The 23,508-nt window shown below is 45.6% G+C and overlaps 1 protein-coding gene across 1 annotated transcript in view; it reads left to right on the top strand.

Moving 5' to 3' along the window:
- The first annotated feature begins 968 nt into the window (after positions 1–968).
- The window catches only part of sez6l (seizure related 6 homolog (mouse)-like), a 34,909-nt gene continuing 12,369 nt past the window's right edge, over positions 969–23,508 (top strand). Inside the window, exons 1-9 of the mRNA XM_030342516.1 lie at positions 969–1,355; positions 15,105–15,424; positions 15,488–15,659; positions 16,202–16,341; positions 17,554–17,749; positions 19,801–19,986; positions 21,780–21,951; positions 22,845–23,011; positions 23,443–23,508. The exon at positions 23,443–23,508 is cut by the window's right edge and continues 129 nt beyond it. Coding sequence (XP_030198376.1) covers positions 1,250–1,355; positions 15,105–15,424; positions 15,488–15,659; positions 16,202–16,341; positions 17,554–17,749; positions 19,801–19,986; positions 21,780–21,951; positions 22,845–23,011; positions 23,443–23,508 — 1,525 coding nt within the window. The 5' untranslated portion in view covers positions 969–1,249. The remainder of the gene's footprint in view (positions 1,356–15,104; positions 15,425–15,487; positions 15,660–16,201; positions 16,342–17,553; positions 17,750–19,800; positions 19,987–21,779; positions 21,952–22,844; positions 23,012–23,442) is intronic.

The following is a 23,508-nucleotide window of genomic DNA, read 5'->3' as shown; positions in this document are numbered from 1 at the left end:
GTATCAGTGAGTGTACTCCTTGGTAAAGGCTGTTCCTCTAGTATCAGTGAGTGTACTCCTTGGTAAAGGCTGTTCCTCTAGTATCAGTGATAATGTATTTCATGATAAAGACTGTTCCTCTAGTGTTATTGAGTGTATTTCCTGTTAAAGACTCTTCCTCTGGTATCAGTGAGTGTATTCCTTGGTAAAGAGAGATTAGATGAAGGGGAGCGAGGATCAGAGGGCATTCCATGGGTGATTCACAGGACTTCCTGGGAAGCCCACTTGGACTGCAGGAAGAAAATATTTCTACTTATAGCGTGGAGAGTAGATGGAGTTGGAAGCCGTTCCTCCACCCACTCCAGCAAACCCCTCCAGCCCCCCCTCCCTCCCTCTACCCCCCATAAACCGACTGCATCTGCACAGGCTTCTTGTATTCTCCCTCCTCCTCTGCCCCTGCTAATGAATGTGTATGTGGCCGTTCATTACTGCAGCTTACAGTGCTATCGGACGAGTAGAGGGTGGTCCCCCGGGGGGCTCTGCAACATCATCAATGTCATACAGCAACGTGGGAGGGGGGGGGGGTGTTTGTGGGTGTGTTTGTGTTTGTGTGAGAGAGAGCAAGGGAGACTAAGCCAGCCAAATAGAGGGGGAGAGAGATGAGAGGAAGAGAAAAGCGGGAGAGAGAGAGAGAGATCAGGAGACAGGGAGAGCGAGAGAACAGTGTACATTAAAGCAAGCAGGATGGAGAGAGAGAGAGAGAGATTGAGAGAAAGACAGAGCGACAGAAGGAGAGAGGAAAGAGAGTGAACTGATAAACAGAAAGAGAATAGTTGTGAACTAAAGCAAGGAGAGAGAGAGAGAGAGAGAGAGAGAGAGAGAGAGAGAGAGAGAGAGAGAGAGAGAGAGAGAGAGAGAGAGAGAGAGAGAGAGAGAGAGAGAGAGAGAGAGAGAGAGAGAGAGAGAGAGAGAGAGAGAGAGAGAGAGAGAGAGAGAGAGAGAGAGACTCACTCACTGCTCGCTGCAGAGTTCACCAGTCGGAGGATGGAGACGCCGTGAGAAGGACCGCGCGCCGCTGCCTAACGAGAAACCTAATTGCGACGGGTTTCTAACAGGGGGGTTTTATCTTTTACCGCAGTGCTGCTGGCGTCGGCAACCCCCTCACCCCCGCCACCCCCTTCCCCGTACACATCGCAGTCATTCTGACCAACTGTTCTCCTACTGTGTTTTTACCTGATTTTTTTGTGAAGAACCAAAACAAGCTATCTGGATGGGGTTTGTCAGCATGCTCATTCTCCGGTCCCCCAACCCAAACATCACACCGGCGCTGCTCTGGATGGTCCTGCTGGGGATCGGTGTCAGCGGGGAAGGACAAGGTACGGGTCAGTGTGGGAGAATGCGTGTGCAGGGATCTGCTAGTGGGGTGGTGGATGCTGTGTGGTGTGGTGGCGTCTTTCAACATTGTTGTTGTTTTTTGCATTGTTTCTGCTGAAGGGATCTCTTATTACATTGCTCGGGGAGGGGGACTATTAACAAACCTGATCTCGTCTCCAATTCCGTTAATATCCACCGGTTCTCGCACTTGCCTATATAAGCATGCCTGCTGGCATCCTACGAGCGGACTCCAGCCCACTTGTTTGCGTGGGTAGAGACGGCAGCGTGTTTCAACCCCCCCCCCCAAAAAACCACAGTTTATTTTTTAATGGCTCTGCCTTTCTGTTTATCGCTTCATTTCATCGCAAGAAAATGGAACAGATGGGCCCTGTAACTCGCGAGGAGAGATAACAAATGCGGTGAAAACAAGAAAGGTAACCCACGGTGACCGTCTGAATGTACCGTAATGAACCCGGTTAAACGGTGCCTGCTCTGCGACGGGAAAGCAGTGAGGGGGACAGCAGCGAGAGAAAGTTGGAACCGGGGTTCGTTAACTTCTCGCACCAGTCTGCCTGCTGAAGTAGGCCTGCTATGGATGCTTTGTTTTTGGCCCTAAGTGGGCTTTTGTTTGTTCAAATCAAATTAAATTGAGCCAATGTTAAAGCTGAATGCCACCCGGCTAACTGTCAGCAGCCTACCATGCCTGTACTCTAAAGTGTAACTATAGCCTATTAGGCTACAGGCCTTCCGGTTGGAACTTATTGGCGTTATGTGTTTGGTTGGAGATGGCGTGTGTGTGTACCATTAGAATTGGGTGTCTGCCTTCACTGGATGAATGTTTCCCATTAGCAACCACTTCTTTCAGTCCCTAGTGCACGAGAAACAAGTGCACGTTTGCCCACATACACGCGCGTGAAAGCACGCACAGGCCTAGTTGGTCCTCAGTATGTATGCATGCACGCGCGCACGCATAAACACGCACAGGCTAATTGGTCATCAGCAGGTCTACATGCACGCGCGCACGCATTAACAAGCGCAGGCCTAGTTGGTCCTCTGTGGGTCTACATGCACGCGGGCACATAAACACGCGCAGGCCTAGTGTGGTCCTCACAAGGTCTACATGCACGGACACACTAATACAACTCGCCTAGAACAACTGCGCAATCATGCGGGTTAGACCCGCGTACACGCACGTCCGCACGTCAGCCAATCGTTTCACCGATTTCATTACGCTGTTGGTGACTTTGGTTAATGAGGTTTTCCAGTAAAACCGCGCAAACGCGCGCGTGCGTGTGCGCGCGTTTGCGTGCGCGTGACCGTGCTGGTCTGTTGATGGTAGCAGCATTTAATAATAATAATAATAATGCATTGAATTTATATAGCGCTTTTTCCTAGACACTCAAAGACGCTTTTACATTGAAGGGGGGGACCTCACTCACCTAGTGATGCATGAATACTTCATTAACCCTTATTTATTATTTAAATTGTTAACCCTTTTAACAATTTAAATAATTGTTAAAAGTTGTATATTTATACGATAGCCTGTATATTTATCTATATAGACATAGATATAGATATTCGTACATATTAAGAAGAAAACAGGGGACCACACATGGTTGAGTTTGACAGGATGACAGCACAATTCTCCATGTTGCTTGAGTGGTGTATAAATTATGAGATATGTTGAAGCCTAATGACGTCTCGAGAGATTTCGTATTTCGACTGGATAAATCAATCCAACAAAACTTGTGCTCATGTCCCTTGTGTGTGTGCGTGTGTGTCACTGTGTCTGTGTGCGTGTGAACGTCTGCGTGTGTCTCCTTCGCCCCTGCAGCCTATAGTGCTCAAATGATTGCCACTATCAGAAGCGGAGCGGAACATTTTTAATAGTTAATATTTCAGTATCCATTTGCTTCAAAGCTGTAACGCTAAGCCTGTGCTGCTATGCTGCTTCATCTGTCATCTCCCTTTGATACGGGGATCCCAGCGAAGTGTCTGTTCGCTCTCTCTCTCTCTCTCTCTCTCTCTCTCTCTCTCTCTCTCTCTCTCTCTCTTGTCCAAATACGTCTGAGTGTGTTAATCCACACTGCACAGAGCCCTACCCATGCGGCGCAGTGATGATATATCCTCCTGTCTTCCTGTGTCGACGTGTCAACGTGTTTATCTTCTCCCCTAACGTACCATGTCTCTCTCTCTCTCTCCCTCTCTCTCCTTTTCTCTCTCTTGCTGTCTGGTCGCTGAAGAAACGGTGCGTGATATCTGTGTGTGGATGGTTAGTTTCACTCCCCTGGATGCTATGATTAGTAAGGGTTAGGGTAAACAGGCAGGTGTTTTCTCTTGCTTTCTCTGTGGAAGATGCTGATTTGTTGATTGATTGATTGTCAGTTCTGATTGGTTGGCGGGGCTGATTGGTCATTGACCAATTGATTAATGGATGTCATCGTGGTCCATCAATAGAATACAGAAAATGAGCAGTTTACAGTAAAGGACGTGATTCTGGGCCTATTTGAGCGAACACAGTCAATACCTGCTTTTAGTTGTATTTATAAACCATACAGAGAAACCACAACACCTCTGACAACACCACCACAACTGTCTCTAAATTCACTTAACCCAGTGCATCTCCTCCATGTACTCACTCTCATAGTATATAAACACTATAAACTCTTTCAGATACATACGTGTATTATTGCTTTTATTCCCTCCCGGGGTCCCCTAAACCATTCCAGTGCGTGTGATGTATTATTGAGCGCGGCTGGTCTCTATGTGGGTCAGCAGGAGGGACCTGATAAAAGCTCCAAGCTCCTCTGGTATCTTCTCCGCGGTCGAGGACGGTCATCTGCCCATTTACTAATGGGTTCAAAGAAATACAGCGACATATCGCGGTGAACACACACACACACACACACACACACACACACACACACACACACACACACACACACACACACACACACACACACACACACACACACACACACACACACACACACACACACACCACTCCCACTAACACTTCTGCTTCTGCTTCTTCTTATTTTTACTTATTTTACTTCTCTTCTTTTTCCTATTTACTTTCTCTTGTATTGTTGCTGCTATGTTGAGGTGTATGGTTGTCGAGGAAACAAGCCTAAGGATTTTACTCTTGTGAACTTGTACAATATGATGTAATGAAAGTAACACACACACACACACACAGTACGAACACACAAAACTAATCAGAAACTAGCACAAGTTCTAACCATGCTCTCAATACACAACCATCACGTTATCCTAGTGCTCTGTGTTGCTATTAAGCTCTACACAAACCAATCAAAACACTACAAGGAAAGGAGAATTTTGTTGTAATTATGCTATACAAGAGGATAATTTGTTGGCCATGTCGGTGTGCATTCTCATTTCATACGTTCTCATCTAGATGCTGCTGGTTTTGAAGCTGAAATAAGTTATAAGTCCAGCTACCATGGCAACAGCCACTGTTTGTCCAGCAATCTCTTTTTAGGACCAGTCGTACTTATTTCCATTTGTCACCTACATTTTACAGGGTTTTATTTTTGTTCATGCTTGAAGTGGCAATCTCGAAGATTTCAATTTAGTTCTCTATGGCGATAAGGGGTAATTCCAGGTGTGTTTTTGGTCCTGAATTCCCGGAGATCCGAAAAGTGTTGTCTCTGTGACGTCAGTCTGCTTCTTTACTGGCAACACTGGCAGGGACCAGGAAAAACAACCACGCTACACAAACAAGTGAGTTGAAGTGTGAGTCGTTTGCGTTACCCTCTCTGGCAGAACAGCAGGGTGATGGGAAAGGCGTCACTGTGTATTACTTGGGATTCTTCCCGTGAATGTCGACAGCCAGTTGATAATATTCATAATGCTGCAAAATGCAAGGGCTTTCATCAGTGGGCCATAGCCTCAATCAGAATTGTGTTACATCAAGTAAATAAATAAATACAAGTAAATACAAATACACACGTATGTACACACACACACACACACACACACACACACACACACACACACACACACACACACACACACACACACACACACACACACACACACACACACACGCATACAGTCCAGAATGCACGCCCATACAAACAGACGCACACAGACACACACACACACACTCACATCGCATTGCTTCTCAGTTCTCTTTTCATACTCCATAATATGATGGGAAATTATGTTCCTGTGTTGGACAAAGCTCACGGGAGAGTTCAAAACTAAATGATAACTCTAAATCCTTACCATCAAACAGCTAAAAGAACAGACCCCAGACAGTTACTAGCGTGACCAGTGAGTACCCACACTTTAATACGCCTCTGCCCCTCGCTTTTTTTGCAGATGACGATGGGAATTGTCAAGGCGTGGGACTCAGCCATTGTTGTTATGATGCAAACAGACAACTCTCGGTAGAAACTGTTTTGCCGATGTCGGGCACAAAATGCTTTCCATTTCTTTCTTCTTTTAGACATCTTATTCCACAGACGCTAACTTGACGGGTGAAACGCTGGGGCATTTAATTGTCAAATACCAACAGCGGGGGTCCATGGTGAAGACAGTACAGCTGGTAACATAATTACTAATGTGGGACTTTTTCTGCTGATACAGAGGAGCCAGCCTGAGTCACTTCTGGTGAAGGCGTCAGCAGTAGCAGCAGCATAATGGAGGTCGCAGCCCTCTGCCCAGAGCCTTGTCGGCCTCTATCACGATCTCCAAAAAACCAAGACAACCTTTAACTTTAAGCTGAAAAAGTTTGATGAAAAGCTAAACGCTGGGAGGATGGAGAAAATGGCCAAAATAATGAAGGTAGGCTCAAGAAGTGATTTCAAAGAGCAGCAGAGGCTGTGAGTCACTGAGAAGGGGAATCGATCACCATGGGAGGGAACGCACGGGGGAATAAACAGCAGTAGTCACTGGGAGCGCTACAGCCATATTGAATCACTTTTATATGGTGCTTTATCTGTTTTATATAGGTTATATATAAACTTACTTTAACAGCCTTAACCTAGCGTCCGAGTCTTGGCTATGGAGGACTCTCCATAGAGATAAGTAGACAATTTTTTGCCCAAAAAAGTTATATAATAAGGATATAATAATCTGATGTTATTTACTTTTCCTATAGGATAAGTATCATCAATGTACTGGTCAATTGGAAAGTATAGATGAACAGATCAAATTAATAGCTGAATGTTATTTAACTTTTACATACATAGCACCAATAGAAAAAGGATATTCTTTCTATTGGTGTAGCACACTCGATGTACACCAATCTGAAACTTATTAATCTAAGGCTAACAATGTTGTTTACTCTTTCTATGGTGGTGTAGATGTTCAATAACCTGGCTTCTATTTGAATATCCTACAGGATGAATGAATTATTCATCCATCTAGATCAACACCGATAAAAGACAGGGCTTTAAAGACATCATTCTATGATGCCAATTGCTGTACTCTTCTCAATATACCGTACAGCTATATGAAACACGGCTACGAAAACACACTTCATAAAGTACGATATGACTCTACCTATGGGTGTAGTTATTGTACACAAGGTAGGAAACATATGGACATTATGCAGATGTCATCTATCATTCACTGTTGCAGAGCCTTTTCAACGCGCTGTCATCACAGCACGAACACAGGTGTCCCTCACAGCACTAATTACGTTTGTGGAACAGTCTAGAATCTTCCCCAGTTAAAAGTCTGCCGGCGCTGGCCCTGGTACCTCCGACGAGCTGATCGATAATCCGAGTCATGAGCCACGCCTGTGTCGGCCCAGAGCCGCACCGCTGTGGGCCGGGTCTATGGCGGCGTGGGTCTCCTCGGTGCAGCCTGGTTTCTGGTGGTTGTGTGTGTGAGCGCGTGGGTCCCTGTGCTGCCAGCACGGTGGTGCTGGTGGAGACGCGCTACAGTAGCAGCTGAATGCACAGCAGGAGGCCCCTCTCTCTCTGGGAGGATATGGCTGTGTTTGTCTTTCACCAGCCTGGCTCCCTGCCTAGCTTCTTTTAGTGCAAATTCACTGCTTTTTTTTTTTTTTTTTTTTTTAATTCCCCCTCTCAGCCTCCCTTCTGGGGACGGGAGAGCCGGGTGAGGAGCAGGGAGGGAGATTCAGTCGCTTCTGTCCTCAAAATCCCAAGAAATGGATATAGCTCTGGTTATTTCAGTTGGGTGCCCTACTTGCATACATGCGTGTGGGCATGCAGCATGTGTCAGCCTGCGTGTGTGTGTGTGTGTGTGTGTGTGTGTGTGTGTGTGTGTGTGTGTGTGTGTGTGTGTGTGTGTGTGTGTGTGTGTGTGTGTGTGTGTGTGTGTGTGTGTGTACCTGTGTGTGTGTGTGTGTGTGTGTGTGCGCTCCAGAAGCCCTGTTCTCCCTTTTACACACACACACACACACACACACACACACACACACACACACACACACACACACACACACACACACACACACACACACACTCTCACTTTGTTAATCACCATGCTGTGACAGCTCAGCTCAGAACGGGTTATCGTGAAACCTTAACTGTCGCTCCTTTACACGCCTCATCAGTCTCTCCCCCCCCCCCCCCCCCTCCTAAGTACATCCCACCTCCCCCACTGCACACCTCATTGACCTAAACACACACACCAAGGACAGAACGCCCCGTCACACACACACAGCCAGCACGCTGCGATGGAATGGATTTAGCCGTGTGAAATGCTGTGCTGACTTTTCATCAGTTGTCGTCCGTCTTCTGCTGTCATGTCGCCGCTCTGTCTGCCGAGCAGGTCGGGCACGGGGCTTTTGTTGTTGTCGAACGTGTCATCCGTCTTTGAATAACGATTGTCTGTTACTGTGTAGAGGTGTGGATGTCCGTGATGTATGGTTATTCGGTGAGGTTGTGACAGAATAGCGTCTGGGCTATTAGGGGTTTGACTCCGAGCTGAAAGGTGCTGAGTTCAGTCCTCCTGTCTGCAGCCTTAACTTAAGTAATTTGAGTGCGAGAAGTCTATCCCCTCCCTGTTTATTGATGACCTGTCTCTGTACGGACCTACCCCTACCTGCTCCTTAATGACCTGTCTCGGTATTGTCTAACCCCTACCTGCTCCTTAATGACCAGTATCTGTACTGTCTAACCCCTACCTGCTCCTTAATGAACATTATCTGTAAGGTTTATCCCCTACCTGCTCCCTATGGACAGTCCCTGTGCTGTCTAACCTCAACCTGCTCCTTAATGGACAGTATCTGTAATGTCTTACCCTACCTGCTACTTAATGACCTGTGTGTACTGTCTTGCCCCTACCCTAATCCTTAAACAATTGTCTCTGTATTCACTAGCTGAATTCACTGCACTTTGGAAAAAGCATCTGCTAAATGACTCAAAAGTAAATAAGGATGATGGATTGTCTCCTATATGAACATGAAAGTCGATAAAGTAAGCGATTTAAAAAAGGAAGAAAACAGAGTAATTCTGAAGCAATCACACCCAAAGCAATCAGCATCCTGGATGAGGATGATACGGAAACACGAAACGATGGCTTGAGGAGGTTTGTTAGCGGAGCGTTGAAAAAAAGGCAGAGTAACGCTGCTAGGAGCGGAGATGGAGAGTAGAACAGCTGGGCAGAGCCCGCTCCCCAACCTGTGAGAGCTGGGCCCGAGGCACAGAGAAGATAGGAGATTGGAAAGAAAATGGGAAAGAAGAGAATTAAATGAGGGAGAGGAGGGAGAACCTGCAGATGATGCCATCTGCTCCGAAGAGACGGTCACACCGGGGCACGCACACACTCACACGCATAGACACACACACACACACACACACACACACACACACACACACACACACACGCGCAAGTGCACGTACATACGCACACGCACTCAAGCAAATACATGCAGAGAGACACTTTCCACCGCACGTTTTCTTTCAATTTCTCTCTCTCACCCATTCAAGCACGGACTAGCCAGAGCCCGTTGCCTGTGAGCCTGCTCACATCCCATAATAACATAAAGCTTTCAATCCGAAACAGTGCACCACATTGTTCATCTCGATAGCATCCGGCATTTGAAATAGCTTGGGAAGATTGAAATCCAGTTGATAGTGTTTTACAGTGACTGAATTGCAATTGGTTTAATGTACGTACTGACCAGCTCTCAGCTTTGTGATTGGTCAACCGGTAGCTACTCAGCTGTGAGATTGAGGCCTTGGTTCCCCCCAAAACCCAGATTCCGAAGATAACATTGATTGTGTTTGCGTTTTACTTTCTGCGCCTTCAGCACTAACCCCCGCGGCTAGGAAATCATTGAAGCAGTTCACCGAGTTTTTCCCCCCAAAGGTCCAAGGTTTTGACGGATAGACACATCTAACGGGACCAATTCTGTTTGCTTATTATCGTCAATGCTCGGATGTTCACTAATTCAGCATGGAGGCTACGCAAGAGAGAGCAAAAACGTTATATTTGTTAATGTATTGCAAGGCCCTGACTCTGCAGTCTCTTGATTGATTTCATCCGAGCCAAGCTCTTCCCTTGTGAGGACGAAGATGTCTGCCCCTTTTTACACGCTTGTCAAACAGGTTCAATTAGCGAATAGTCCGACAGCGCTGAGCCCAACGCGTCGAACGCCATGATTCTCTCGCATTCCTTTGGATTCAACCCCAGGAACACATTTATGATATAATATTAATACGACTCGACTTGCTTCAGTAGAGCAGTCGGACTCCCGAGCCGCAGGAAGTAAAAGTGGTAGGATTTATATATTTAGTAGTTTTTCTTAAGCCAACATTCGTAATGGCATCTCATCACACTTGAGAGCTTTATATTATTTTATCATATTACAGTGAGCTGAGCAACATTCTAACCATTATTCAAATAAATGAAAATACCTTTGATACTACTTGAATGTGTTGTTTTGCTGCAGTCTGGGAGTATTTATAAAATGTTCTTGCAATCCTAGTCATGCTTAAAGTGGTTGTTTTTTCATACTTTTCTTGGCAACCGTTTTTTTTTCCTCTTACATACACCTTCGTCTGTTTGATCATTCTAACAAATACTGTTGGTTACGTCTATTCACTTGCCTTCCTGAGCCAAGAGGCTTTACATGAAAAGTGTGCACGTGTATTTATGACCATGGTGTATACGCATGTGTGAATACTTGTGCCTGTGTATGTATGCGTGTGTGTGTGTTTGTATTTCTGTGTGTGTGTGTGTGTGTGTGTGTGTGTGTGTGTGTGTGTCTGTGTGTGTGTGTGTGTGTGTGTTATTGTATCAGAGTGTGCACGAATCTGACAGTGAGAAAACTAAATAACGAACCGCCAAAAATATTTTGTTGTTCTGCACTCATAAATATTAATGCACTGGAAGAAAATATATCTTCCAACGATGCCAAAGACATTGTATGCTTTACATTCTGTAGAGACGCAATGCTTTGATGTACATTTTTTGGGGACATAATTCATTCAAAGGAAACCTGATGATCCATCCACTGTCTCCAGACATTCCTGTAGGTTTCACTGCCACCCCCATAGAGTGTGTGCGTGCGCAGATGGATTCACATTGCTGTGCGTGTCCACATCAACTTTTAATCCACTTTTAATCCATGCATTCGTGTATAACTGTCGTTGACACTATGTTATCATTTCTTTGTTTAGCTGGAGCAGAATCGGGCCATTGATATTAATTACCTAGCTGAAGATGTCCTGCATTCTCTCTTAAAGATTCCCTCATAGAGAGTCTTTGAAATCCCCCTTGGTTTTACTGGCTGACAATGCTCTTTGCACCTTAAACGTAAACAGCAGATATATTATACATATATACTGTATATATGTATTGAGTTCACTACCAGACACCCTTTAAGATGTCTGGACATATTTTAAAGCTCATACATTTATAAATCATTTAAAGATTAGCATCAGCCCCTGAAACAGAACTATTTGTTTTGCTCAAGTCAGTCTGTTGATGCTGCACACACACACACACACACACACACACACACTCACAGTGTCTCGCTCACTTTCTCCAAACAGACCAAAATTGTCTGTCTGCTCTAGCAATTAGATACTAGGTTTACAAATATACCACCTTTAATACTATTAAAAACAAGAAAATAATGTCTTGACACATTATTCGAGAGAAAATACAAAATGTCAACTCAGAGACAGATGACTAGAAACACAAAATGTATGCACAACTCCCACACCATGTTCATCGTGATCAAAAGTCAAACAATCGGTCTGGTTTGACCCGGCTCTATAAATAAGTGAATCATCAGAGAGAGAGAGAGAGAGAATCAATACAATCAACAAATGAACTAGAAACGTTGACACGCAGGGTGGTGAACCAACTCAATCCAAAACACACCTTTCCTACCATAATGAGCTTCATTTTAAAAACACATTTTAATTTATTGGAGGTTTATTTGAATAGGGACAGATCCAGAAACATAGACGAGCGTGAGGCAGTAATCCGATGTTTGCATCATAGTGTTTCTAGCCAAAGCTAATTTACGACACTTGTCGTAATGCCCCCAGTTCATAATATGTTAGTAATGACCTTATAATATATATATATATATATATATATATTATAATAGCTGTTAAAAAGGAATTAAATATGCATGGCTGATCATGAGATCCATGTGCATGGCTGTCACAAAGCCCCTGAGAAGACAAGTGTATTTATTCAATCTTGATCTCATAATCCTATGAAAGCAATAAAAAGCAAACGCCACAGCCGTTTCTGTAATGTTTGGGGTCTGTTATTCCAAACAGCTCCATCATCACATGCTCCCAGTGTGAGTGTTTCTGTGGCTGAGTTATGGCCAGTATCAGTCAGAGCCCATTTAGATATGTTATATGGGCCAGAACCCTTCACAAAGGTCTCTAGCCTATGGTGATAAGGAGAGAAATTGTCAAGAGCCGTAATGGGACTCAACCTAAACCATTTGGAACTACAAAAGCTAATCGGCACAAAAGTGAATGTGACTTATGCAACGTGCATAAAACATGTATGTTTTTTCCTAAATAAAGCCTTAGATTTAATGACAGACATACATACGGATAATGTTGGGAAGAAAATCTAGTAGATAATAACGTGAATACGTCAAATAACGTAAAGTGTGTGTGTGTGTGTGTGTGTGTGTGTGTGTGTGTGTGTGTGTGCTTGTGTGGATGTGCACAAGTGTTACACTATTCACATCAGGTACACAGTAAAGTATGCAGAGAGAGATAGAGACATGCAGCAAGTGAAGGGGAAAACAAAGGGAGAGAAATTGCTAATCAAAGTGTTACAGATCTATAGCAATAGCCTGCAAGGGACCGGACATAATGAGGGGGCCGTTGGGACTTTATACACATCCAGTATACGGATGTGCAACTCAACCACACATTTCATTCATTCATATGCAAGTACATTATAGTCACATCGTTTTAGAGACATAAAGCAAATACATATTGTGAATTATATGAATGCAGTGGGATACAGAGGCAGCTATCAGATTCATAGTCAAATGCAATATACGGTGTAGTGCAGTGTGCACCATATACTCTGAATACTGATGTGTTTTTTTGTATGTAACTTATAATTATACACAAAAACCATAGATTCCAACAGAGACCACTAAATACACTGCATTGCATACACGAAGGGACAGATGTCAGGTAAACAATAAAAGCCTCCACATCATTAAAATAACATGGCTTATAAACCTATGTTGTTGTACAAAGTGAAGTGCAAACTCTTTCTTTCTTCTGGGTTGGGAGAGGAGAGTGTCTTTCTTCTCTGAGGAGAGAGGAGGGAGTCTGTCTGTCTTCTAGGAGGGGAGAGGAGAATGTCTACTGTCAGTGGAGAGGAGGGTCTGTCTGTCTTCTTGGTGGTTGTAGGAGAGAGTCTGTGTCTTCTGGTTGGGAAGAGGAGCTAGTCTGTCTGTCTTCTGTTAGTGGAGAGGAGAGAGTCTGTCTGTCTTCTGGGAGGAGAGAGGAGAGAGTCTGTCTGTCTTCTTGGAGGAGAGAGTCTTTCTGTCTTCTGGGAGGAGAGAGTCTGTCTGTCTTCTGGCTGAGGAGAGGAGAGGGTCTGTCTGTCTCCTGGGAGGAGAGGGTCTGTCTGTCTCCTGTTAGTGGAGAGGAGAGAGTCTGTCTGTCTCCTGTTAGTGGAGAGGAGAGAGTCTGTCTGTCTCCTGTTAGTGGAGAGGAGAGGGTCTGTCTGTCTCCTGTTAGTGGAGAGGAGAGGGTCTGTCTGTCTTCTGGGTGGGGAGAAGAGAGAGTCTTTCTGTCCCCTGGTTTGGAGAGGATAGACTCTGCTGGGGAGATGCATTGGTCGAAGAGAGTTTGTTGAGTGAGTATCAGTGCTTTGATGCATGTAGAGTGGGTCACTTCCTTGTTGGTCTAACCAAGCAACGGGTGTAAGCAGGGGGTTAGTAAGATTAGGGGCCGTTTGTGTGTGTGTCTGTCTGTGTGTGTGTGTGTGTGTGTGTGTGTGTGTGTGTGTGTGTGTGTGTGTGTGTGTGTGTGTGTGTGTACATGCTGTTCTATGCGTTTTGTAGAAAGCTGCAGGAGATGGCACTTTAACATGCAAGAGCAGTTTGCTGGTCTGTGCATATTTTCTTTCTTTCTCACCCCCTCTCTCTTTCCCACTGTGCCTTTCTCCCTTCTCTCTCTGTCTATCCCTCCCTTTTGCAGTCGCTCTCCCTATCTCTCTCTCTCTCTCTCTCTCTCTCTCTCTCTCTCTCTCTCTCTCTCTCTCTCTCTCTCTCTCTCTCTCTCTCTCTCTCTCTCTCTCTCCTACCCTCTCTATTTTCCACTCTGTCTTTCTCTCTCTCTCTCTCTCTCTCTCTCTCTCTCTCTCTCTCTCTCTCTCTCTCTCTCTCTCTCTCTCTCTCTCTCTCTCTCTCTCTCTGTCTCTGTCTCTCTCTCTCTCTGTCATGCCTCACTGCCTGGCTCCCCTGCACTCCAACTTCCACAAGTGTGTGTGCTGCTCTGCATACTTATACAAAATACGCATAAAATCATAACCTTGTGTGTGTGTGTGTGTGTGTGTGTCTGTTTGTGTACACTTGCATAAACAGTGTATGTGTGTGTTCTTGTGTTTTAGTATGTGTGTTTCATTGTGTTGTGTGTATGTGCTTTTGAATGTGTGTGTTTGCGTTTGTTCTTGAGCCTTATTGATTGTGTGTGTGCGTGGGCGCGTGTGTGTGTGTGTGTGCACGTGCTCGTGTGTGTGTGTGTGTGTGTGTGTACTTTAAACGATGGGTGTGTAGTGTGTCAGGTCGTTCCCGGTAGCCAGTTCCACCTCTAATGAGACCAGGAGGACCAGAGAGTCCGGGACAGCAGGACACTAGCAAACCGCACTGTACTCCTCTAATGTACCTATTTGTGCAGTTATATAAATCCACCAGCATCACCTCCTCCTCCTCCTCCTCCTTTCTCATTCTCTCTCTCACTCTCTGTCTCTATCCGTCATCCTCTCTCTATCCCTCTCTCCCTCTCTCTGTTCTCGCTCCTGTCTTCTCTCGTCCCACCCCTCTCTCTCTTTTTCATAAGAGAATACATTTTTATGATCAAATTATGTCCCTTTTTTTCACCAGCAACTTGATTAAAAGAGGTATCAAAATCTAATTGTTGTGCTAAGAACTCAAAATCTCTCTCTCTCTCTCTCTCTCTCTCTCTCTCTCTCTCTCTCTCTCTCTCTCTCTCTCTCTCTCTCTCTCTCTCTCTCTCTCTCTCTCTCTCTCTCTCTCTCTCTCTCTCTCTCTCTGTGTCTCCTTCTCACCCATTCTCCAGAGAAAGTCCTCCCCACCCCCTCCCCCTCTGCCTCCCCTCCCGAGGGTCCGGGGGGGACCAGGGAGGGTCCCCGGGGCCCTGGCGCCGGCGTGATGGCCGGGGGTCTCATCCACTCCGTGCTGGCCCACCGGGACAAGCTGCTCCCCCGCGTCGCCGAGCGGGGCCTGGTCGTGCCCTCCGCTCTGCCCCAGCACCTGCTGCCTCTCCTGGGGAGGGGGCTGAGCGGGGCCTCCCTGCCTGGAGGTCACGGTGGGGGGGCGCCGCGGCGGGTCAGACCTCCGCTGCCTCCGCCACCTCCAGCTTCCTCCTCCTCCTCCTCCTCCTCCTCCCCCACCTCCCCCCCCTCCTCCCCTTCCTCCCCCTCCATCGGGTCCTCCAGTCAGACCCCCGTCCTGTCCGGGACCCACCCCCCGCCCCAGAGCCCCCAGCCTCAGAGCCCCCAGCCTCAGCACCACACCGACGCGGGGGACGGGGGAGGAATGGACCTCATACCTGCCGTTCCCACGGTAACCCCGGAGATGCTGGACAGTGATGAGGCGGAGACGCCTTCGCCAGGTCGGTCTAGAATGGCGGCAGTTTCATTCCTTTTTGGGACTTTTATTTAATTTGTTCTTTTCTTTTATTATTGATGATTTATTATTCATTGTATATTTTTCCTTATTTATAGTTTATCATCATATTTATTATGTTTTATTATTTGCTATTTATAATTGTTTATTTTCTATCATTTATTGTTTTTTGTTTCTTTGTTATTGTCTATAACATATTATTCATTTACTATTTATTATTTATAATCCTTATATTATCAGGTTTGTTCACCTTCCCAGAAAAGCACTCTGTCATATGTTGATGAGATAGAGATCAGATTCTGTATCTATGTTTGGGAACAGCATCCGGCGAGGGCTTCTCAATGTCCACAACCAAATGAGTTTGCTCAGGCTTACGTTTCTCTCTCCCCAATGCACGTATTTACAAGATTTACACAGAGAATTACATTACCTTGCTGAGCAGATGCAGGGGGGATTAGCATAGCTTAGCATTTAAAGATTTAGAAACCTCCAGCCCCTTGTAACCGTCTCCGCGGTCGCTCCTTCCAGCTGCACCGGCCTGCGGGGTGAACTTCTCGGACCCCGAAGGATACATCGACTCTTCCGATGACCCCCCGCTGCCGGATGGTACATCCCTGTACTGCAACTACACCGTCACCGTGTACATAGGCTACGGAGTGGAGCTGCAGGTACACACTAAAGAGATACACACGCGCAGAACTGCAGTATATCCGACATATCTGTATACTGTGCAACTGTGTTGACAGCACGTTGTGGGCGTTCTGTTTTTTAAACGTTCTTTGTTTGTTTGCCTCTTGTTGTTGTTGTTGGAATTAGCTTAATATCCTACTAGCTTATACGCAACACACATACAGTATGTAAAGTGCTTTGGGTGTCTTAAAAGCACTATATAAATGATATCATACATGTTATATATATATATAGATAATATATTATTAATATGATATATAATATTAATATGAATACATTATTCATATAATATTTAAATTGCTCTGTTACTACTGATTCTTTAAATATACCCTCTTTCTCTCTGCCTGCCATTCTGTCTCCTCATTTCTCTCAATCTCTCTCTTCCTCTCTCACTCCCTCCATCTCACTCTCCATCTTCATCACTATCTGTTCATCTCCATGTCTCTCTCTTTCTCTCTCAATGGCCACCACTCTCACTGCCAATTTGTCTCTGTTTCTCTCCCCCTCAACCGCTCGCTCTTCCTTTGTCACCCTCTCCATATCTCTATCTACGTCTCAATCTCTATCCGTCCATATTCATCTCTGTCACACATGCTGTACTCTTCGGTCCTCTCTTTCTCTCTCTCTGTTTCTTTGCCTTTCCCTTTATCTCCATCCCGATGTGATCACTATGTCCATTTCCTCTTATCCATCCCTCTATTTCTCCCTTTCTCTCTCTCTCTCTCTCTCTCTCTCTCTCTCTCTCTCTCTCTCTCTCTCTCTCTCTCTCTCTCTCTCTCTCTCTCTCTCTCTCTCTCTCTCTCTCTCTCTCTCTCTCTCTCTCTCTCATCATATCTCACATTTTCTATATCCATACCACTCTATTTCTCCATCCCCCCTCTCTTTTTTACCCCCACCCCCTCCCTCTCTCCTTCCATCTCTCTCCCCCTGACTCCCTCCCCTCTCCCCCCTCTCTCTATTTCCCCCACCCACTCTCCCTCCATCTTTCTCCCTCTCTCCCTCCCCCTCCCTCCCTCCATCTCTCTCTCCCTCCCTCCCTTACTCACTCTCCCTTTTCTATATCTCTCCTTCTCTCCCTCCCTCTCTCTCGCTCTCGCTCTCGCTCTCTCTCTCTCTCTCTCTCTCTCTCTCTCTCTCTCTCTCTCTCTCTCTCTCTCTCTCTCTCCCTCTCCCTCTCCCACCACCACCAGGTAAAGAGTGTGAACCTGACGGAGGGAGAGCATCTCTCCATCCAGGGGGAGGATGAGAGCGGGGGGCCGCTGGTGCTGGCCAATCAGAGCCTGCTGGTGGAGGGTCAGGTGATCCGCAGCCCCACCAATGTGCTGTCCGTCTTCTTCCGCTCCACGGGGGAGGGGAGCCTGGGGGTCTTCCAGCTCCACTACCAGAGTAGGTCCAGGAACCCCATGAGCACGCTTTTATTTTGAAATGGATTGATGCTAAACTGAAAAGATACTTGAGTCAAAGCTGTTGGGGTTGTTTCGCTGTTTGACTCGCAAAGTGGCGGTGGTTGTACCGAGTCCCCTAGAGTTGCAGAATCTTTCTGTAAAAAATCGAGATTGCATGTTTGGACGGGCGTTTGACTGGACTGGACATTTATTTAACGAACAAATTGGATTTTGTTGTGTGTTCTGGAACGCTGGCATTCTATATAAGCACACTCAGGGGCGGCATCCCGCCGGCTTGGTTTGGTTCTCTGTAAAAGACAGCAAAATGCCGGTTCTCTTTTATGGCAATAGAGGGATCTCTGTGTAAAAGGGCCTTATGTCTCTCTCTCTCGCACACATGCACACATACACACACACACGCACACGCTAACACACACACACACACGCACACACTAACACACACACACACACACACACACACACACTAACACACACATATCATTTTCTTATCAAATATGTTTTAACTTTGTGTGTCTTCATTATCATTTAACACAATGTAATAATTTAATGCTAATTATCTGATTAGATGTTTGGTAATTGCTTCACTGAATCCAACCTTATCAGCCACTTCTTGATATTGGTTTGTAGTGCGTCGTTTTGTCCTAAGTGTGTGGCTTTGTACTGCTGTGTGCAAGAACACGTGAGCAGGTAGTGGCTGTACCGGAGTAGTGCAGATGTGACAGGAATAGAGACGGACGGAGACACTGTGTTGAACCCACCTGCACTGTTCCCCCTGTCCAGTTCAGTCCCTCACCACTGGATTATCTCTTTACCAGGGAGCACACAAGAACAGAACAATGGTTCACAATGAATGCCCTGGATTATGTTTCAAATAGGAAGGGCAAATGTGTTGTCTCTGCGGGGAAATTCGTTTTGTGCTGTGTTACGTCAGTTCCAATACAATGCCTTATTCTCACAAGACATGACACAATCCTAACTGAATTGGGACTCATTTCGTCTCCAGTTTTAGTGTCTTGCAGTGACGTCAGTATGAAGCATATCTTGCAGTGGGTGGTCCGAGAGGGAATTTCACCATTTTACCCCGGCATTGCTATTACCGTACCAGTTGAGCTGCACAGGACCACTTCATTTAGACTCACGCACACAATCTGCATCAATACGAGAAAATCCATTCCATTAAGAGACTATGTCCCAAACGAGATGATTGCACAATTATTGCACAACCCCCTGAGACCATTAGCCATTAACAGCAGGGCGCCTTTTAGTAGCGTGGTTGATGCAGGCTGGAAGGAGAGCTACGAGGGTTTGATGCTACGCTCTGAAAAACCCCTCTACCTTGTTCCCTGAGGGGCTGAGACAAAACTCAGCATGCAAGACAGAGATGAGATCAGGCACTGTTTTCTCTAAAAGAGAGAGAGAGAGAGAGAGAGAGAGAGAGAGAGAGAGAGAGAGAGAGAGAGAGAGAGAGAGAGAGAGAGAGAGAGAGAGAGAGAGAGAGAGAGAGAGAGAGAGAGAGAGAGAGAGAGAGAGAGAGAGAGAGAGAGAGAGAGAGAGAGAGAGAGAGAGAGGTTGAACTCAGACCACAGACATTGAAGTGGTAAACCTCATAGCGGTTTTGTACTACAATAGCGACAGAGATAAATCTGTAGGTTTGTATTTTGTAAATTAATTCTTAATTCAATTATATTACAATTTGATTTATCGAATATTTAACTCCAAAAAGACGTTTGCCTGGATGCAAATATTTTTTTCACTTTGGAACACAAACACTGCTCAATTGCCAACACCAGTTTTGGTAGGCCTACCGTAATTTACATAATTTCCAATCAGAAAGCGTGTGGGCTTTGGTACCTCCCGTTCCAGGCAAAACACTGATTCGCTGATTCGCTGAGTCACTATCCCAACAGGAGGCTTTTAAGTGTTATGCCATAACTAGCCTCCAGATCTCCTTTATTTCGCTCTAGCTGCTGCATATAGCTTGGCTAACTGTAATTATTTACTTTTTTTTTTCTCATGGTTCTTCCATCATAGTCTTCAGGCTGAGCTGCGCTCTCCCCAAGAAGCCTCACTTTGGGGAGGTGTCCGTGTTGGACCTGCTGCCTGGGGGAATCGCTCGCTTCAGCTGCCATATGGGTTACCACCTGCAGGGGGCGCCAACACTGGTCTGCGTCAACGCGTCGCTGCCCCAATGGAGCGGCAGAGAGCCCAGCTGCAGAGGTAACTTACATCATGTTGACAAGTGTTTAGTTAAAGCCATTTGAAAACCGAGCCGTTATCGACATCACAAGTGGGAGAATCCGCCCAGATGTATGATAGACTGATCAACCTACCATCCTACCCAGTCGTCTATGCCAACTGGTCCATTCTTCTGCATAATGTTCAGTTAAAGGCATATTGTACGATTTTCAGTGATATGCACTATTTAATATGTTGTTGAAATTGGTTTTTACATCCTGACAGCAATAAATAACTTATGGGCAATGAAAAAGAAGCGAAAAAAACCCGAATTCTGTATCTGCTATAAACCTGTTAAAATGCTTACCAATCGGAGACATTGTACCCGAATCTAAAGAACCAATCACAAGCCTGCGCGTTCTCTCCCCTCTGTGTACGAGCCTGAGCCGGCCTGAGCGCGTTCACGGAGGGCAAAGAAAGCGTTGTTATCATAGTAGTTCATGACAGTGGACTAGACCTAGTGAGCCTACAACGTTAACACGATGGAAGAAAAATAACAGAAGTTACAACTGCCACCGTTACTTGCCCCGGTTCATCCTTTTAAAAAGGCAAGAAAAAGAAAGACAGAAAATGAAAAGGCAGCAACAAAAAAAAAGTTGGAGAATGCTCGAGGAAAAACGAGAATAAATATTGGATTCGCTTTTCAGCGATGGCGACAGCTGAGGGAGTTGAATGGCCTGAAAAGTGACGCAAAGGTTGCCGTTGAAGTAAGCCGTAAGCAGCATTAGCGCTCGTGCACGGCTCTGTGTCGAGGGGTTGGGGCAGGGAGTCCTGAAGGGTGGGGGAGGAGTTAAACGGAACTCCGAAGAGAAGCTAATTCCAAATCATGCTAGCTCTCTCACATCGTACAGTATAGCTTTAAGAATCGTTTTTGTGGCAGGCTGGCAGCCTAGCAGCCTAGCCGTAGTCAATCCAATTACTAATAAAACACCTTGTTTTCTGTTATGAACTATGTTTCCTATACAAATCCTATCAAAATGCTGGTAGATGTTGATGCTTATAATGATATTGTAATCGTCTCCTGTTAGATATATTTTTATGTTTATTTCATTATTATGTTTCAAACATTTGTTTTTGTACAAATTCAGTTGGCAGCTAAAGGATTTACCCTCCCATTGGCTTTAATAAAAAAGCTCTGAACATCTCACCAATATAACTACAAATTAAAAGTTCATATTCAAAAAGTTGAGCTACAAGTAAATATATTTATTGAACCATGTTAATAATTTTCCGCCAAAGGGTGTTTTCACTAAAAGCATAACTCGGATGATAGGTATACATTTATTCATAATATAATAATAATAAAATAATATGTTCAGGATGGATTTATACATTTATTATTTATTTAATTGAATGATTTTAATTCCTCGTGTATCCAGAAAGTCTAAAGGACTGCAAACATCTCCTGGTCTTTATGAGATTTCCTTGGGCTACGACCAAGTGTATTTCCATAACAGAGCTTTGTTCTGCCCGACATAAGGAACGTTCCTTCGGCAGTGATTTGAATAACATTAGTAAGCAACTGCAGAGTCTAATTGGTCTTGGAGTGAAGGCAATCGTGCATAAAAATACAACTTTAAAAACAAACAATTGTATCATCCATTTGTGTGCACATTATTCTGGTTGACTGTTATCTTCATAAGACATCAATAAATCTTTCTTGTGTTTTTTAAAGTCTTTTTCTAAACGTTAGCGTGCGATAATGACACCGATACGACTGCTTCTGCGTGACCATTTGGATCTGAAGTGAGACGGTTTCTGTGTGTTTTCCGAAGCCCTATGTGGAGGGTCCGTGAAGAACGCCACGGTGGGGAGGGTCCTCTCCCCGTCCCCCCACCCGGGACCCAACGCCACCCAGGACCGCTCCTGCTCCTGGTCGTTGGAGGCTCCCAGGGGCCAGAGACTGCACCTGCATCTGGAGAGGCTGGCCCTGGGGCCCACTGACAGGTGTGTCTGTCTGTGTGACTTGTGTCAGTTGGTTGTGCTGAATAACTAGGAGGCTAATTAACTAAGTGACTAATTAATTAACTGATAATGAGAATGATTAAGTTACTCACTCACTCCCTCACTAACTAGTTTACTCAGTTGACTGATTGAGTTCAACTACCAAACTCCTCAACGCCTTACCCTAACACACTACATAACCAGCTAACTGGGAGCTTGTGTAACGGCGTGCTGAGCAACAGGGAAAATAGGACCCGATAGCACGACTCCGGAGGCAAGAGTCTGGACAGAAAGAATGGTCTTTGCTAGAAGATAGGTCGGTGCACAGGAAATCAGGGGACGATCAAGGCAAACACCCGGAAGGGAGAAGATCAAGGCATGGCCGGTCAGACTCGGTACACAGGTAATCAGCTGTAGATCAAGCAAACCACCCGGCAGGGCGAAGGCAAAGGCATGGTCGAAAGTAAACGGGCAGGAATCAGGAAAACCGGGAACCAAAATAATCACCCGGAAAAAATGCTTGGGCGCTTGAAACAAAGAACACAGACAAACTGGCACAGAGGAAGGAAAACACGCTGCCTAAATACACCAGGAGGGGAATTTTAATGAGGGACAGGTGTAAACAACCTAGACGAGTGAGGACTGTCACAGATGTGAGACACCGAAGGAAAGAGAGGGAAGCCATCGATTAAGAGGACGAGATCTGACAGCCTTCTTACGACTAATGAACTGACTAACTAATTAACTAGCCATCTTGCTAAATGACTGACTAAAAATTCACAAGCTAGCTTGCAAACTGGCTGACTAACTAACCATCTGACCGACTAGCAACAGCATCAACCAACCCACCTATTCACTCCTTAATGGACCGTTCCATCACTCTCCCCCCCCCCCAGGCTGGTGCTTTGGAGCGGTCTGGACGCCGGGTCAGTGGTGCTGTTTGATTCGGGCCGGGGCAATCCAATCCCGTTTGAAGGGGTGATCAGTGAAGGTCCGGCTGTCAGGGTGCAGTTCATCACGGACCAGCCCAACCACAGCACCGGCTTCAACGTCCGCTATGAAGGTACCGACCCTATTGCCTAGCAAGTGTAGAAAATGTCCCACTTTATCTTGGAATTATTCTTCATCGTCCTTGCACCGGAAATTTGTTTTCAAGATTGGTACACGCAACACGTCTAACACAGCTGAAAGAAACAAATAAGAAATTGAGCACACTGTAATTTATGACCATTTTATGACTGCCCCCTTTTCATGTCAGGCCATTTTACCACATTCAATCCCAGCCGTCCCTGAAAGGATTGCGCCCTCTTTTGTATTGCTGTTTAAAAGAGTTACTTGTCTTGGGTGAAATATATGGATGACTCGGAGAGGTGCGCTGGACACCGTTTTCCAAAAGCCCAGCTCTGGTGTTGGAACACCCTGTTCAGTATGGAAAGCCATACGAATAAACTCTAACCTTGCCCTTTACGTGACTTGTCTCCCCCTTGTACTCAGCGTTTGGGCGCGGCCACTGCTACGAGCCGTACCTCCAGAACGGGAATCTGAGCACGTCAGACCCGG

Source organism: Gadus morhua, chromosome 19 (genome assembly GCF_902167405.1).
Source record: "Gadus morhua chromosome 19, gadMor3.0, whole genome shotgun sequence".
NCBI classification, from domain to species: Eukaryota; Metazoa; Chordata; class Actinopteri; order Gadiformes; family Gadidae; genus Gadus; species Gadus morhua.
Note: the sequence above shows the minus strand (reverse complement) of the source record. Positions and strands in the feature narration are given on the sequence as shown.